This window comes from Carcharhinus amblyrhynchos, chromosome 1 (assembly GCF_965287045.1).
Source record: "Carcharhinus amblyrhynchos chromosome 1, sCarAmb.v2.hapA, whole genome shotgun sequence".
NCBI lineage: Eukaryota > Metazoa > Chordata > Chondrichthyes > Carcharhiniformes > Carcharhinidae > Carcharhinus > Carcharhinus amblyrhynchos.
In genome coordinates this window covers 178,003,366-178,021,614 of record NC_137324.1, presented here as the reverse complement: position 1 = coordinate 178,021,614, position 18,249 = coordinate 178,003,366, and the positions used below count along the sequence as shown (strand labels likewise).

General features: G+C 48.1%; 1 protein-coding gene across 5 annotated transcripts in view; it reads left to right on the top strand.

Moving 5' to 3' along the window:
* The window catches only part of LOC145347908 (electrogenic sodium bicarbonate cotransporter 1-like), a 169,244-nt gene that overhangs the window by 13,755 nt on the left and 137,240 nt on the right, over positions 1 to 18,249 (top strand). For 4 of the 5 annotated variants that reach the window (XM_080195886.1, XM_080195878.1, XM_080195912.1 and 1 more), the window contains exons 1-2: positions 5,673 to 5,920; positions 11,554 to 11,736. In XM_080195886.1, coding sequence (XP_080052012.1) covers positions 5,758 to 5,920; positions 11,554 to 11,736 — 346 coding nt within the window. In that variant the 5' untranslated portion in view covers positions 5,673 to 5,757. Of the gene's footprint in view, positions 1 to 5,672; positions 5,921 to 11,553; positions 11,737 to 18,249 lie in introns of those variants that run through there. The other variant, XM_080195903.1, reaches the window with a different exon arrangement.

Here is an 18,249-nt window from a genome sequence, read left to right as displayed (position 1 = left end):
ACCCGGGTCTCTGGTGCTGTGTGTCGCTGAAGTGTTAACCCCGATTCTTGTTCTCTCGTGCTGGCGCGGGATTTGAAGTGTGACCTGGGGAAGGGGCGACCCACTGAGTCAGAGCTGACACGGTGAACTTGCACAGTCAATAGGTAATCGAAGGGATGACGGGGTTTCCAATGGGCTGCAGGCCTGCGAGAACAGGACCAATGGCGGGGCAGTTGGAGATAAGAGATCACATCACAAAACCTTCACCAGTATGTTCAACCAGAATTTGTAACTTGGCGTGTGGCTAATTCACTACCATCGGGTCCCTGTGCCAATTGCTGCCTTCAGTAAAAAGCAGAACTCAACAAGAATGAGACTCTTGTGCAAAATGCCGCAGTGACAACCCGTGAGGTTAAGGAGATGTGTAATGTGCTGCAGGATTCACAGCAAACTGTTACAGTCAGGGGATTTTCACTGTAACTTCATTGCAGGATTAATGTACAGTAAGAAGTCTCACAACACCAGGTTAAAGTCCAACAAGTTTATTTGGTAGCACGAGCTTCTGGAGCGCTGCCCCTTCATCAGGTGAGTGACACTCCAAACGCTCCTGCTACCAAATAAACCTGTTGGACTTTAACCTGGTGTAATGAGAGCCCTTACTGCGCTAACCCCCACACCAGCAACTCCACATCAGGGTGAATGTAGGCCTATTTGGGACACTAATAAATAAACTTTAAAATTAAAGTATTTGTTCAGCGTAGTCCATTTAAAGAGCAAACAGTCTACAGAGTCTATCTTATAGATTCCAGAGTCAGGATCTTTTAGCCAGAGTTCTCCAATCTCACCTGCGGCTGGGATTCTCCGGTCTCGCCCATGAGTGGGATTCTCCAGCCTCGTCCGCAGCTGAGATTCTCCGGCCTCGCTCGGGGCTGGGATTCTCCAACCTCGTGCGCAGCTGGATTCTCTGACCTCACCCTGTGGCTGGGATTCTCCAGTTCCACCCGTGGCTGGGATTCTCCGGCCTCGCCCGTGGCTGGGATTCTCCAGTCCTGCTCACGGCTGGGATTCTCTGGTCTTGCCCGCAGCCGGGATTCTCCAGTCCCATCCACAGCTGGGATCCTCCAGCCTCTCCCGTGGCTGGGATTCTTCCGTCCTGCCCATGGCTGGGATTCTCCAACCTTGCCTGCAGCTGGGGTTCTCCAGCTTTGCCTGTGGCTGGGATTCTCCAGTCCTGCTGACAGCTGGGATTCTCCAGTCCTGCTGCAGCAAATGGAATTTTGGCTGGGAGTCAAATCCGTTCTTGCTGGCAGAGATGGTGGGTGAACAGGATTGGAGAATCCCAGCCTATGGTTGGAATTTTACCGGCACGCCTGCCCTGATTCCAGGGGTGGGTCAGGCTTGGAGAACGGCATTCTCCGTTTGCCTCGAGCGGGATCATACAAACCCTAGGCGGATGTGCCGGTAAAATTCCGCCTTACGTGTTTCAATCAAGTCACCTCCTATTCTTCTAAACTCCAGAGGATACAAGCCTGGCCTGTCCGACCTTTCCTGATATGACAACCAGCTCATTCCTGGTAAACCTCATACTTTTATTCATTCTTTAAAAATGTTCTCATTTAGACATAGAACTTTCCTCGAGATAGCTCATTACCAGATAAAGAACATTCTTCGAATCACACTGAGGCACAAATGGTCTATTCTGAAAAGTCAGATGTGGCTAATATATTTTTAATTTTTGTGACAGGTGCACAGAGATCGAGTATCCTACGCTGGGCTGCACAGAACCTCCGATAGCGTTACATAGCCATTAGAACTCACAGACAGACCGTTCCGAATAACAGGCTTGAGCTGGGGATTATTCCCCACTTGAGCTTCCTGTGCCGCGCCCCAACATATCCACTCTCCCTTACGTAGATTCCATTAATAGCATTTAAGCTATCTCAGATGGGGAGCATGTGGACAATTTGTAATCTTTAGTGGAACAAGATTTTGAGAGGCTGAATTGTTCAATTCTGCTCCTTTTTCCTAGAGTTCCTACTGTGCAGAAGGAGGCCATTTGGCCCATCAAGCCAGCACTGACTTTCCGACCAACCACACCCCCAACCAGGTCTTATCCCCGTAACCCCACATATTTGCCCTGCTAATCCCCCTAACCTACACATCGTGGGACACTAAGGGGCAATTTACCATGGCCAATCCACCTAACCAGCACATCTTGGGAGTGTGGGAGGAAACAGGAGCATCTGGAGGAAACCCAGGCAGACACGGGGAGAACATGCAGACTCCGCACAGGCAGTGACTCAAGCCGGGAATCGAACTCGGGTCCCTGGCACTGTGGAGCAGCAGTGCTAACCCACTGTGCTACCCACCTTATCTTTATCCCCGTAACCCCGCATATTTACCCAGCTAATCCCCCTAATCGCCACACCTTGGGACACTAAGGGGCAATTTACCAAGGTCAATGCATCTAACCCGCATATATCTGGAGTGTGGGAGGAAACAGGAGCACCCGGAAGAACCCTATGCAGACACGGGGAGAATGTGCAAACTCCACACAGACAGTGACCCAAGGTTGGAATCGAACCTGGGTCCCTGGAGTTGTGAGGTTGTAGTGCTGATCTTAACTTTATTTAAGAATAGGAATAGACTGCACGGCCCCTCGAATGGGTTCGACAGCCAATACAATCAAAGGTGATCTTTGCATCAACTCCACTTTCCTGTCTGCTCCCCGTGCACCTTCATTCTCAAAGACATCAACACCTGTCCATCTGAACCTCAAATACACTGAACAGTGGCACGCCCACAACCCTCCGGACACTTCCCCTCATCTCAGCCCTGAAGATTAACTCTGACCCTGGGTCTCTGTGTTGTACATTCTCTGGCCAGGAGCATTCAGCTCACTGGCGGTGGTGGTGGGGGGGGCAGATTTACCCTGTGGAGAGAGAGCGAAGAGGCTGGGATTCTCCTCCTTCAAAACAGAGCTGATTGGGGGCAGATTTAACAAAGCCGTTTGAGGGATTTTGTTAGAGTGAATAAGGAGGAAATGTTTCCATTGGTCACAGGGTTAAGAGGGCAAATGTTGAATAACATTAGCAAAGGGACCAGAGGGGAGATTAAAATCATTCTTATAAGCAGTTGGATGTTATCAGTGAGAGTGCGCTGCCTGAGGGCAGTGGAAGCAGGTTCGATTCTAACTATGGAAAGGGAATTGAATAGTAATTAGAGCAGGAAGAGTTCCAGGGTGAAGAGGGGAGAGTAAGGAGTGGATCTAAATGGATGGCTCTTTCAAAGAGCCAGCACGGGCACAATGGGCTGAATGGATTCCTTCTGTGCTTATACTTTTACATATAGATCAATGTGTTAATGCCCTTGTTATACCGGACTCTGTGTGACCAAACCATCGAGTCCTAAAGGAGTTACAGGAGGAGACGGAAGACCATGACCATCAAAGTGATGTTACTGATGACACAGCTCACTCCCTGCTCACTTCCCTCTCCACACTCACACACACTGCTCACACTCACACACGCTGCTCACACTCACACACGCTGCTCACACTCACACACGCTGCTCACACACACACACACACACACACACGCACACACACATGTGCTTCACTAATATTCATCCCTCAATCAATATCAGTAATACACAAATGGATTATTTCACTGCTGTTTGTGGAAGTTTGCTGTGTGCACATTGGTTGCTGTGTTTCCCCTAGTGGCTACACTTCACAAATAGATTTCACCGGCCGTTACTGTTTTACAATACCCTGCAAAGAACCAGAAAATTGCAAGCCACTTCTTCCTCCCAAGCTGTTTGGGATGTCTCTGCGTTCAGAGTCCTTCCTCCTTGGCCTGTTTAAACGGCCAGGAGCCGGAGGGATTGGGAAATTGGATTGGGATAAATCCTAAACAGGATAGCTGACAGCGACTGGAGCTTGGGTAGAGTTTTATACAATGTTCCCTCCCTCCCCCACCCTCCACCTGTCCCAGGTGTTTGCAGTGAAGACGAAGGATTGTGATGCTGGGTTGGTACATGTGGTAACACGATTAGTGTTTGCTGGTTGTTGCTGAATGAGGTTGTAACCACTCCTGCTGATGTTGTGGTACCCCTGTAGCTGGATGAGTTTCCTTATTAACTTTGTCCAAGCCTGGGTTCAGTTGACAGCCTCACTGCATCACAAGGTTCTGGATTTAAATCCCAGTCCGGGGCCCGAGCACAAACCCTGAGGCAGACGTCCCACTGCAGTACTGAGGGAGTGCTGCACTGTCAGTGGAGCAGACTTCACGGTGAGATCCTGCTCAGGTGGATGTTAATGATCTTGTGGGGCTATTTTGAAGAAGAGCAGGGGATCGGTCCCCCAGGGTCCTGGGCAATATTTATCCCTCAATTGACATTAAAACCCAATGCTGTGATCTTCATTCTACTGCTGTTTATGGGAGCTTTGCTGAGGTTGTATTACGGTTCTTACATTACCGCCCCATTCTTAAGGTTACAAAGCCAATGCGCAGAGTGGAGCGGGTAAACCCAAATCCATTCCTTGCCACAAAAACAAATCCAAAATCCAATAGAACCCAATACAAGAGAGACAAACAAGATCCAAGTTGGTAAAGTGAAGTATTGCTCCCCACAGTGGGCTTGTCCCAACACTTGATCTTAGTCCAAAGGCCGAGAAGTAAACTCACGCTGGCACTGGGGCGGCACAGTGGGTTAGCACTGCTGCCTCACAGTGCCAGGGACCCGGGTTCGATTCCCGGCTTGGGGTCTGTGTGGAGTTTGCACGTTCTACCCATATCTAGGTGGGTTTCCTCTGGGTGCTCTGGTTTCCTCCCACAGTTTGAAAGACGTGCAGGTTAGGGTGCATTGGCCATGCTAAATTCTCCCTCAGTGTAACCCGAACAGGAGCCGGACTTGGGCGACTAGGGGATTTTCACAGTAACTTCATTGTAGTGTTAATGTAAGCCTTACTTGTGATACTAATAAATAAACTTCAAACCTCAAGAATTATTTCATTAGCTGTAAAGTGCTTTTACGTGTTTGGTGGTCATGAATAATGCTATTTAAATTCAAAAGTTTAAAGCTTATTTAGTTATTTATTCATTAGTCACAACCAGGCTTACATTAACACTGCAATGGAGTTACTGTGAAATGCCCCTATTTACCACACGCTGGTGCCTGTTCGGGTTAATGTACCTGACCAGCACGTCTTTCAGACTGGGGGAGGGAATCGGAGCACCCGGAGGAAACCCACGCAGACATGGAGGGAATGTGCAAACTCCATACAGACAGTGACCCAAGCTGGGAATCGCACCCGGGTCCCCAGCGCTGTGAGACAGCAGTTCTAACCCACTGTGCTAACGTGCTGCCTTTTTTTTAACCCTGTTTGGATGGGAAACTTGCCTCTAAACTGCCCACGTACCTGAGTGGTAGTTAGGGATAAGCTAGAAATGGAAGAGCAGTGATTTATTCAGTTTGTTTTGTGAGGAAGGGACTGGAATTGCACTCTGGCCATTTGAATCCCGTCTTTGACCCATGGAGGCCCTTTATCCACTGTCGGCCCAGGCTCTGTGTCTCTCCGTAGCTGCAGGCCAACCCTGTCACATCCCAACACGTCAAACTCAATCTGCCTTACATGAGCCTGCTTGGATTAACTTGCTTATGCTACGCAAGACAGCAGTCCCCCTCAAGGACATCACTCCCAACAATGGAGAGGCTGCAGTCGCGAGATTGACCAATAGCTTTACGGTCCAGAGAAAATAATGAGTGGGGGTTTACATGCTGTCAGACCCCGAGGCAACGCTTAGTGCAGACTGCACACCTGAGGAAAAATGCGACCAATCTTTCTTCCTCTTCTATTACTGCAGAATGGAAGATGAGGCTGTGCTGGACAGAGGAGCCTCCTTCATCAAGCATGTTTGTGATGAAGAGGAAGTCGAGGGTATGTAAATAAAAGTTTCATTCTGTTCGTTTACTTGCAACAGGCAGCCAAGCAGTGGAGTTTAAATATTACAACAGTGAATACACTTCACAAATACTCAGAGGTGTTCTGGTAGAAATGAAAGTTTTTTTTTCTCTCTGTGCAATGTAACTCGTGAGGTCCTGGGGTAAAGTGACCAATCAGTGGGGAACTTTCAATCCAAACCCCACCGAACCTCTCCTTCAGTTGATAAACAAACTTGCCGAATTTCAGTAATAATTTGCATCGACACGGGGCAGTTAATGTCTCAGAGCATCACGGGGGTGATTATCAAACAAAATGTGACTTGAGCCACTTAACGAGTCAGAAGGTTGGACAGGGGAGTCGGTTTTAAGCAGCGTCCAAAGGGAGTGGGGAGAGGCGGAGTGACTTAGGGTGGGAATTCCAGGGATTGGGGTCCAGGTAGCTGAGGATGGGGGAGTGATGGGTAACTGGGGACACACATAAGGCCAGAATTGGAGGAACACAAAAATACGAAAGGATTTAGGCACTGACAGAAGTTACAGAGATAAGAATCATAGAATCCCTACAGTGCAGAAGGAGGCCATTTGGCCCGTCAAGTCTGGGAACACAATCCCACTCAGGCCCTATTCCCAAAACCTCACATATTTACCCCATTGATACTAGGGTCAATTTAGCATGGTCAATCCACCTAACCTGCACATCTTTAGACTGTGAGAGGAAACTGGAGCACCTGGAGGAAACCCACGCAGACACGGGGAGAATGTACAGACTCCGCACAGACAGTGACACGAGGCCAGAATCGAACCCGGGTCCCTGGCGCTGTGAGGCAGCAGTGCTAGCCACTGTGCCACCGTGCCACCCGAGGAGGGTGTAAAACCAGGGAGAGGCTTGAGCATGAGGATGGGAATTTTAAGTTGAAGATATTCCCAGAATAGGTCAGCTTGCACCATTCGATACCTGGTTACATCAGCAATTATGAACTATTCAAGGTGTTTTCATTTCTCAAATCCCCATTCAGTCTTTTCTTGTTCTAATATGAGTCACACTCTGTCCCCACCCACACAGATATTATATTGTATGTTTGACTGCTTGAACAGTGATTAGAAGTGTTTTGGGTTAGTGTACATTAATCCTCTTGCACTGTGTTGCATTACGTAAACACCATGTGGTGTCCGAGGAGGTGTGTTTATAAGTCTAAGGCATCCATCCGTGATCAGCTGCAGAATAATAAGCAGAGACCATCTCCCTGCATTGGAAAGTAACACTCACAAACAGGCCATTCGGCCCAACTGGTCAGTGCTGGTGTTTACGCATGAGCCCCCACCCACCCTACTCCATCTCACCCTATCACCATAACCTTCCATTCCCCTTTTCCCTCCTGTATTTATTCAACTCCCCCTTAAATGTACCAATACAATTCACCTCAACCACTCCTAGTGGGAGTGAGTCCCACATTCTCCCCACTCTCCGTGGGAGTGAGTCCCGCGTTCTCCCCACTCCCCGTGGGAGCGAGTCCCACATTCTCCCCACTCCCCGTGGGAGCGAGTCCCACATTCTCCCCACTCCCCGTGGGAGCGAGTCCCACATTCTCCCCACTCCCCGTGGGAGCGAGTCCCACATTCTCCCCACTCCCCGTGGGAGCGAGTCCCACATTCTCCCCACTCCCCGTGGGAGCGAGTCCCACATTCTCCCCACTCCCCGTGGGAGCGAGTCCCACATTCTCCCCACTCCCTGAGGGAGTCACTCCCACATTCTCCCTACTCTTTGGGTAAAGAAGTTTCTCTTGAATTCCCCTTTGGATTTATTGGTAACTTTCTGATATTGCCACTTCTGTTCTCCCCATGATGTCTTCTCCTTTTCCACCCTATCCAAATCTATTCGTAATTTCTGAACATTAGACTTGCAGGATTCTAGCATTAAGTTACTTGGGATCTGAGATGACCACAGAAGTGAGGTTGCAAGATCGAGAAACCGGGGTTTGGAAGTAGAAACAACAGGAAGAGGAGGAGGCCATTCAGCCCCTTGCACCTGCCCCACAATGCAATTACAACCCAGTCAAGCTGCAACTCAACTCCTTGGCATATCAGCTCGATCTGTGCTCAGGGCCACGTGTGCAGAGGTTTTGCAGTTGGGAGGGTTGGGGTGGGGAGTGAGGGACAATCCAAGGTGCAGTCAGGAAAGCAGATCGAAGGGAGGCCAGTTTGACTGAGATCCCTTGCAGCAACATCGGCAGAGTCCCGGTTTTGTTGCCAACTTGGTTTGGGTGTTGTCCTATCTGATCCCACACATCCACCAGCCTTGCTTATTCCAAGAATCTTTCTTCTCTCAGAGCATGGACCAATAAACAAAAACATTGCCCCTAAATGTTGATGTTACTGCCCCTTTGATTTTCCGGTGGGGTGTTTTGTTCAGCATGTGGAATCAGGTGATTAATTCCTCATTGCGGGAGGCTCCAGGACAATCCAGGAATCCAGGAGAATCCAAACTCCCAGCCATGGTTTGAATCTCTCCGGGGTTAGGCAGTGGGACGGGAATGATTCTGTATCATGGATTTGACAGCAATTACCGCATGGGCTACAACATTATCATTCAGTTCCTTCACAACCATCATAGAGAATTTCTCTGGGTATTTGGTTTAGGTACAGAACGGTAGGCATTCTTCTGGATATCAAAAAGCACTGAGACAAAATCGTGCATGTGTTTTCTCCTCAAAAGAATCCAATTTCCTCATGCTCCCCTTCCTCCACTCCTCCTTCCCTCACTCCTCCATTCCCCTCTTCCCATTTCCCAACTCCTCCTCTCCCCACTCCCCCGCTTTCCCCGCTCCCCCGCTTTCCCCACCCCCCTCCCCACTCCTCCCCTCTCCCCACTCTTCCCCTCTTCCCCTCTCCCCACTCCTCCCCTCTCCCCACACCCCCCTCTCCCCACACCCCTCCTCTCCCCACTCCTCCCCTCTCCCCCCTCTCCGCCTCTCCCCATTCCCCCTTCCCCTCTCCCAACTCCTCCTCTCTCCCCACTCCCCCCCTCTCCCCACTCCCCCCCTCTCCCCACTCCCCCCCTCTCCCCACTCCCTCCCTCTCCCCACTCCCCCCCGCTCCCCCCTATTCCCCGCTCCCCCCTTTTCCCCACACCCCCCCATTCCCCTCTCCCCACTCTCCCATTTCCCTCTCCCCACTTCCCCCTTCACCCACTCTCCACCCCCCTTCCCCCACTCCCCCCTTCCCCCACTCCCCCCTTCCCCCACTCCCCCCTTCCCCACTCCCCCCTTCCCTCACTCCCCCCTTTCCATACCCCCTTCATCTTACCCCACACTCCCTCTATTTCCTAACTCCTCCCCTGCTCTCTCCCCATATCCCCCACTCTTCACCCCAATCTTTCCCCGCCCTCCCCCTCCCCTGCCCTACCTCACTCCCCATCCATTCATTCCACTGGTTGAGGAACAAAGCCTGAAGATTAAAGGCAGAACTTTCAGAAGTGAAGTGAGGAACATATCCACGCAGACAGGGTGTAAATGTTTGGAATATTCTTCTGAAAATGGCAGTTGATGCTGGATCAGTTATCAGTTTTAAACCTGGGATTTTTGTTAGATAAACCATTCAGGAATATAGAATAAAGGACTTGGAGTTCATTCATAGGTCAACCGTGATCTTATTGAATGGCAGTGAAACAGAGCAATCCTAATAAAGCCATCTGGAGAAACAGGTGTCTGGCTATCTGTTTCTATTGATACAGTTCACAGATGGCTTCATTGTGAATGCCTGGCTGAGCACCAATTTCCCAACTTGAGCTTTTCACCCCAGTGGCGAAAATCCAGCCCTAAGGTTATGGCACCAAGGGAGGAGACATACAATTGGAGGAGAACAATATAGTGGAGGTGGAAGATAATGGTCTGGATATGAGGACACAAGCCCTGTTTTGGTTCAGTGATTACTCTGGAATCCTGTACCTCTGGATTACACCTGAGTTGGCAGTGAGGGAGGTTGAAGGAGTTGTGGTCAGAGACACAGTGTTGCTGTGGGTTTTGAGTGGATGATATTAACCCAAGTGGAGTTTCAGCTCATCCAGATGGGTAGGTGGGATCGAGGAGGTGGTGGCGGAGAGATAGAGCCAGTATATATTGGGTAATCGGACTCACACCTCCAGTGATGCAAGCAGCGTGTTCCACTCTGGCTGTTTGCAAGAGTCACCATTCTCACTTCTGATAAAACACTGCCTGAGCCTCTCCTGGAGTAACCCTTCAGTACTGGGCACAGGCCGGAGATATGGGCCTTGATGGGACTACTGCACAGATTCATGGGAACTATACCAGGCTAAAAGCATTAAACTATGAGGTCAGGTTGTGGAAACTAGGCTTACAAAGAACAAAACGCAAAGAAAATTACGGCACAGGAACAGGCCCTTCGGCCCTCCAAGCCTGCGCCGACCATGCTGCCCGAATGAACTAAAACCCTCTACTCTTCAGGGAATCAGATCCCTCTATTCCCATCCTATTCATGTATTTGTCAAGATGCCCCTTAAAATCCCCGGCTGCGAGTTCCAGGCAGCCACCACCCTCTGTATAAAAAACTTGCCTCGTACATCTCCTTTAAAACTTGCCCCTCGCACCTTAAACCTGTGCCCCCGAGTAATTGACTCTTCCACCCTGGGAAAAAGCTTCTGACTATCCACTCTGTCCATGCCCCTCATAGCCTTGTAGACTTCTATCAGGTCTCCCCTCAACCTTCATCGTTCCAGTGAGAACAAACCAAGTTTCTCCAGCCGCTCCTCAGAGTTAATGCCCTCCATACCAGGTAACATCCTGGTAAATCTTTTCTGTCCCCTCTCCAAAGCCTCCACATCCTTCTGGTAGTGTGGCGACCAGAATTGAACACTATATTCCAAATGAGGCCTAACTAAGGTTCTATAAAGCTGCAACATGACTTGCCAATTTTTAAACTCAGTACCCTGGCTGATGAAGGCAAGCATGCCGTATGCCTTCTTGACTACCTTCTCCACCTTCCCTAGTGCAGAAGTTTAAAAGAGGGCGATGGAATGAATGGTTTTTGACATCATTAAATAATTCGATAAATAAATAGCCAGGAGTTAATTCCTCCAGTGATGGGAATGCAGAATAAGGTGGCAGGACCTTAAAATTAACGTCAGGTCCAAGTGGGGTGATTTGAGCAAACACTTCTCCATACAAAGAGATTTAAACACCTGGTATTTTCTCCCCCCACAAGAAAAGGTTGCTGAGTCAGCAATCAATTGGAAATTTCAAAACTGTAAGTGATAGATTCTTGTTGGGTAAGATTAAGGAACAAGGTGGTTAGATGGCATTAAGATACAGATTAGTCATGAACTAACTGAATGACAGCACAGGATGAAGGGGCAGAAGGGCCTCCTTCTGTTCTTGTGTTCCACTCTATAGAGTTGGGTGTATAGAGCTGGAAAGAGACGGTGTGTTGCATGCATACCAAGGCTGGAATTTTACAGGCACGCCCACCCCGATTCCGGGGGCGGGCGAGGCTCGGAGAACAACATTCTCCGTTCGCCTCAGGCGGGATCGTGCGAACCTCGGGGTGGACGTGTCGGTAAAACTCTGCCCGAGTGTCTCCTGGAAGCTGATTAACCCTTTGTGAAATTTGTTCCAGGCCATCACACTGTTTATATTGGGGTTCACGTCCCAAAGAGCTACCGAAGGAGGAGACGGCATCGGCGAAGAGCAGGAGGAAAGGAGCGGAGTAAGGAGCGGGAGAGGACAGCAGAGGCCTCCGATCGGTCAGATACTGAGAACAATGACGATCAGACTGGTGGGAGTCTCTTCAAACCACTCCGTGAGTATCAGAATAATCCATCCATCCACTCAACACATCATCCTCAAGGTGTGGAAACCTCCGTCGTAAGTCCTGACCAGGGGAGGAGGAACCCCATTAATACTGTAAACACAAACGTGGTGCGATCAAACTAAAACATGTCAAAATTGGCAACAAAGTCCCAACAAATGAGATGTAATTGTAACAACTAAGTTAGCTGGAAGGCACAAAACCACTTCCATTCGCACTCGAGCTCAGAAGGACTCGAGTGTTTGTGTGGTCACTTCAATGAGTCAACGTGCCTTTAACTTTTCTTTTATTCTTCCGTGGGGACGGGCCCGTGTTTACTGCCCATCGCTAACTCTCCTTGATAAGGTGGTGCTGAACTGCCTTCTTGAACCTGCTGCAGTCCACGTGACTCTCGGCTGTATTTTCGTTCCATTTTAACTCAAGTTGCCGGAAGGAAGATCTAACTTTTGCTGTGACTTGAAGTAAGATTTCACTGGGAGGAATTTGAGTTTCAGTTTTCCTCTTGTTCAGGGCGATGGACTCTGCACCCTTCCCCCACTCTCCCACCAACTCCTTCCTTCATAACATATCCTTCTCTCCACATTGGGTCCTTTGTGTGATTGGGTCAAAATAGTTCAGTTTGTTGGACGTCTCCATGGAAACTCGGCGGTTGATCAGTAAAAAAGAGAAGTTTTTTTTGAATCATGCTGAACCTGATGGTTAACCGGCCAATCCTGGTTAACTTTACTGACCAGATCATTTTACAATCTATAGGTTGAGTTCTCATCTTCCTCACTCCTCCATTCATTGGATGGTTGATTTTGTAGCAGGCCTATCAGTCGAAACACTTTCCCCACACCTATCCAATCACACCCTTCCCAAATTCACAGCCTCCCATCCATTGACTCTGTCGACACTTCCCACTGCCTCAGCAAAGCAGCCAGAATAATGAGGGACCCCCCACATCTCGGACATTCTCTCTTTCACCTGCATCCATCAGGCGGCATGGTGGCACAGTGGTTAGCATTGCTGCCTCGCAGTGCCAGAGGCCCGGGTTTGAGTCCAGGCTTCGGTCGTTGAGTGTGGACTTTGCACAATCTCCCCATGCCTGCGTGGGTTTCCTCCAGGTGCTCTGGTTTCCTCCATTGTCCAAAAATGTGTGGGTTAGATGGATTGGCCATGCTAAATTGCCTCTTAATATGAGGAGGACTCGCTATGGGAATAGGGCCTGGGTGGGATTGAGGTCAGTACAGACCCAATGGGGCTGAATGGCCTCCTTTTGCACTGCAGGGGTTCCATGATTCTGTGAAAGGTCTGAGGTCAGGTACTAACTGACTCAAAAACAGCATCTTCCCTGCTGCCATCAGACTTTTGAATGGACCTACCTCACATTAAATTGATCTTTCTCTACACCCTAGCTACACTACATTCTGCACTCTCTCCTTGCCTTCTCTATGAACTGTATGCTTTGTCTGTACAGCGCACAAGAAATAATACATTTCACTGTATTCTAATACATGTGATAATAATAAATCAAATCAAATCAAAATTTTAAAGCCCACTCTCTGGTCACCACTCAGTCAACTCCCTTTTCTAGAGAAAAGAGCCCCAGCTTGTTCCTTTCCTTCTTGACATCTCGGATCTTGAGTCAGTCTTGTAAATCTCTCTTTTTGCATTTCCTCAATTGGCTCGATCTCATTTTGTAATACAGGGCCCAGAATGTGGGCTTGTTTAGGAGAAAAAAGGCAATAACTGTGACTTTGGGGTAGGGTTTTAAATATTTTTTAAGTATTTCACGTAATGTACATTCGAACCTTGGGGTCACCATGGTCTTGTTAACTTGATGAGCTCACAATGGAAGCTCAATCTCACCACTGAATGAGCAACGCACTTTAATCTGTACATCTCTGAGCCTGTGTTATTACTGCAGGTATAATTAGCTCAGCTCCCTTAATTCTTTGCCCAGGTCCATTTTATATTCACATCCTTTTATAAAAGGCAAGAGCTCAAGTATATAATTTTCAGAGTTTTGTGGAGCGGGGGTGCATTATTGAGAACGTGGGACCATTGCTTCTGGGCCTTTTGACCTGAGGATCATCAGATAGAAGGACAGGAGTAGGCCATTCGGCCCTTCGAACCTGTTCTAGTCTCCACTTATCCACCTGGGCCCCATCACCCTTGACTTCTATTTCAATCCGTCTGACTCAGCCTTGCATTTATTCAGTGACCCAGCCCTCTCCACTCTTTCTAGAAGGAATTCCATAGACTCGCTGAGAGAAACTTCTCCTCATTCCCATCTTAAATGGGAGATGCTTTGTTTTTACACTTTCTCCCCCATTACAGACTCCCCCACAAGGGAAACATTCGCTCAGCGTTCGCCCTGTGAAGTCCCCCTCAGAATCTTATATGTTTCAATAAGATCACCTCTGATTCTTCTAAATTCCAATAAACATAGGTCCAATCTGCTCAATCTTTCCAGCCCCTTCATCCTAGAATTTGGCCTGGTAACCTCCTCTGAACTGTTTCCAATGTAAACATATCCCTCGTCAAGTAAGGAGATCAAAACTGTACACAGTATTCCAGTACAAATCTCACAACACCAGGTTAAAGTCCAACAGGTTTATTTGGTAGCACGAGGCACTAGCTTTTTTGGAAGAAGGCTAATGGCTCGTGCACCAATAAACCTGTTAGACGTTAACCTGGTGTTGTGAGATTTCATACTGTGCTTACCCTAGTCCAATGCCGGCACTCCCACGTCACAGTATTCCAGGCATGGTCTTAATGCCCTGCAGTTAAGCAAGACTTCCCTGCTTTTATGTTCCAGTCAATTTGCAATAAAGGCCAACCTTCCATGTGGCTTCCTAATCACTCGCTGGACCTGCACGCTAACTTTTGTGATTCATGTACAAGGACACCCAGATCCCTCTGCAGACTTCTGTAGTCTTTCCCCATTTAAATAATATTTTGCCTGTCTATCCTTCCTGTCAAAATGGACAAGTTCACATTTTCCCCCTTTCTACTCCATCTGCCAAATTCTTGTCCATTCACTCACTCTATGTAGATTCCTTTGTAGATTCTTTATATCCTCCTCACAACTTTGTTTCCTGTATATCTTTGTATCATCAGCAGATTTGACAACAGTAATGGCAGATGTCTGCTCCCAAGAGTTGAAGCAGTTACATAAATCAGTAAAATTTATTTTACATGGAGCGGGGTACGTGTGGGGAATGAGCTGCCTGAGGAAGTGGTTGAGGGAGGGACATTGACAACATTTAAAAGGCATTTGGACAGATACATGAATAGGAAAGGTTCAGAGGGATAGGGGCCAAGTGCAGGCAAATGGGGTTAGCTTAGATGGACATGTTGGTCAGCATGGAGCAGTTTGGGCTGAAGGGCCTGTCTCTGTGCCGTAGATCCTTTGAATGAGAAATGTTCACCAACCCTGGTGGATTCCTGCAGTTACTTGATGACAGTGAAGGAGACTGCAAATCTTCAGAGTCTAGATGGAGTTGTATTACAATGCAGAGAAATGTCCTTCAACAGCACCCATAACCTCTCCCTCCTAGAGGGACAATGATAGGAGACACAGAGGAACACCACCACCTGGAAGTTCCCCTCCAAGTCACCATCCTGATTTGGAAAGATATCGGCTGTTCCTTCACTGCCGCTGGGTCAAAATCCTGGAATTCCATCCCTAACAGCACTGTGGGTGTATCTACACCACATGGAGTGCAGCGGGTCAAGAAAGCAGCTCACCACCACCTTCTCAACGGCAATTAGGGATGGGCAATAAATGCTGGCCAGCCAGTGACACCCACATCCCAGAAATTATTTTTTGAAAAAGAGAGCCAGGGGTCCCTGTACTTTGTCAGAAATTAGATTTTGCCCTCAAGCTTCATGCAGTTTTCAGCATCAGGAGGGTGAATCTGTGCTGCAGCTGGTTGTGTACCCATCAATGGTGGTGCGATTGGTCATGTGCAAGGAGCCAGAATTAGAGGAGAGCAGAGATCCTAGTTAGTTGTAGGACTGGAGGAGGTTACAGAAATCCAGCATTCACTATCTACTCTGTAAGGACGAGCAAGGGAAGAATCAGACTGATCACATAAGCACCATTTCAACCTCTCTCACACTAAGTATCAAAGCTCAAGTTCAAAATTCTCCAGTAAGGAGAAGGAGCAGGTACCCTGAGCGAGGCTTTTGAAGTTAGGGTCAGAAATCTTTGGTAGGGTCAAGAAACTATTTCCGGTTGGGTGGAAGTCGGAAACTGGGATCGTAAATTTAATAAAGTCACAAAAAAATCCAGCTGACAATTCAGGAGAAACTTCTTTGCCCAGAGAGTTTTCAGAAGATCCCTACAGTACGGAAGGAGGCCATTCGGCCCATCGAGTCTGCACCAACCACAATGCCACCCAGGCCTTATCCCCACTTATTTACCCTGCTAATCCCCCGACACTAAGGGACAATATAGCATTGTCAATGCACCTAATCCACACATCTTTACAATGTGTGAGGAAACCGGAGGAGCCCCATGCAGACACGGGGAGAATGTGCAGACTCCGCACAGGCTGTCACCCAAGGCTGGGAATTGAACCCGGGTACTGTGAGGCAGCACTGCTACCCACTGTGCTGACCTCCAGGTTTGATTTGATGTATTATTGTCCCATGTGTTAGCATACAGTGAAAATTATTATTTGTTGTGCACTGTACAGACAAAACATATCGTTTACAGAGAAAGGAGAGAGTGCAGAACAGTCATAGCTAACGTGTTAATGGAACACACTCCCACAAGTCATTGAATTGAATAGTATAAATGTGTACCATAAACATGTGAGGGTGGAAGGGATAGGGGAGGTGTGTGACTAATGTGAGATGAAAAGGAATGGGAGTGCGGAGAATAAACAATAGCATGAACAGTTGGGCCGAATGGCCTGTTTCTCTGCAATAAATCTCCTACGATTTGGATTTATTTTACTAAGAACGCAATGTAAAATGATCAATTGTCCAATCCAGAGTAGCTTTTCACTTCCCTCTGTGAAAACATAGATAATTTATACCTTACAGCAGGAGTGACTATCGTACTCATTGTATGAATGGTTCTCTGAATAATTAACTCAGTTCTGTGTACTTCAGTAGATTTACAATCTTTGTATTTCTTGCTCATTAGAATCTTGCGCCTTATATTTCTCTACTTCACAACAGCTGGGGAAATGGTTCCCCCCATCCCCCATCTGGCCTTGTGAAAGCATTTTCCTCCTTCCCTTATTGAGTGTTTGTGAGCAGTCTCGATTTTCTCGGAGGCTGACAGGGTACTATCGAGGCTAACATTGTCTTTTCACTTCCTCATCCAGTTATAATGAAGTTTCCCAGTGGTTCACCATTGGCCCAAGCCCTTCGCGCTGGCACAGTCATAAGACATTCCCGTGCACAGAGTGCCGCCCTGTCTGTTACGCATGGCGCTGGAATACACACCACTATATCAGACAAATGAGAGCAAATTAATAAATAATAACTGAGTGAGTGAGTGAAACTATGAGTGACATCTGGTTGAGTGACTGCTGGGTGAGTTAGTGAGTGAGTCAGTTATTGAGGGAATAGGTGAGTTAGTGAGTGGGTGAGTTATTGACTTGAGTGGGTAAGTTATTGGTTGAGTAGGTGAGTTATTGAGTGAGTCAGTTATTGAGTAAGTGGGTGAGTTAGTGAGTGAGTTGGTTATTGAGTGAGTGGGTGTGTTATTGAGTGAGTCAGTTATTGACTAAGTGGGTGAGTTAGTGAGTGAATGGGTTATTGAGTTGAGGGGTGAGTTAATGAGCGAGTGGGTGAGTTATTGAGCGAGTGGGTGAGTTATTGAGCGAGTGGGTGAGTTATTGAGCGAGTGGGTGAGTTGTTGAGCGAGTGGGTGAGTTATTGAGCGAGTGGGTGAGTTGTTGAGCGAGTGGGTGAGTTGTTGAGCGAGTGGGTGAGTTGTTGAGCGAGTGGGTGAGTTGTTGAGCGAGTGGGTGAGTTGTTGAGCGAGTGGGTGAGTTAGTGAGCGAGTGGGTGAGTTAGTGAGCGAGTGGGTGAGTTATTGAGCGAGTGGGTGGGTTATTGAGCGAGTGGGTGAGTTATTGAGCGAGTGGGTGAGTTAGTGAGTGGGTGAGTTAATGAGTGAGAACATAAGAACATAAGAAATAGGAGCAGGAGTAGGCCATCTAGCCCTTCGAGCCTGCCCTGCCATTCAATAAGATCACGGCTGATCTGTCGCTGCTCAGTTCCACATTCCCGCCCTCTCCCCATAACCCTTAATCCCCTCTCTTATCAAAAACCCATCAACCCGCGTCTTAAAAATATTTAGCGAGGCAGCCTCCACCACTTCAACGGGCAGAGAATTCCAGAGATTCACCACCCTTTGAGTGAAGAAGTGAGTGGGTGAGTTATTGAGTGAGTGGGTGAGTTAGTGAGTAGATGGTTTCATTGGACAAGATTCACTGACATCCCGATAGACCAATGGAAATATCAAACCCAAAAATGGTCAGATGGCCTCTTAGC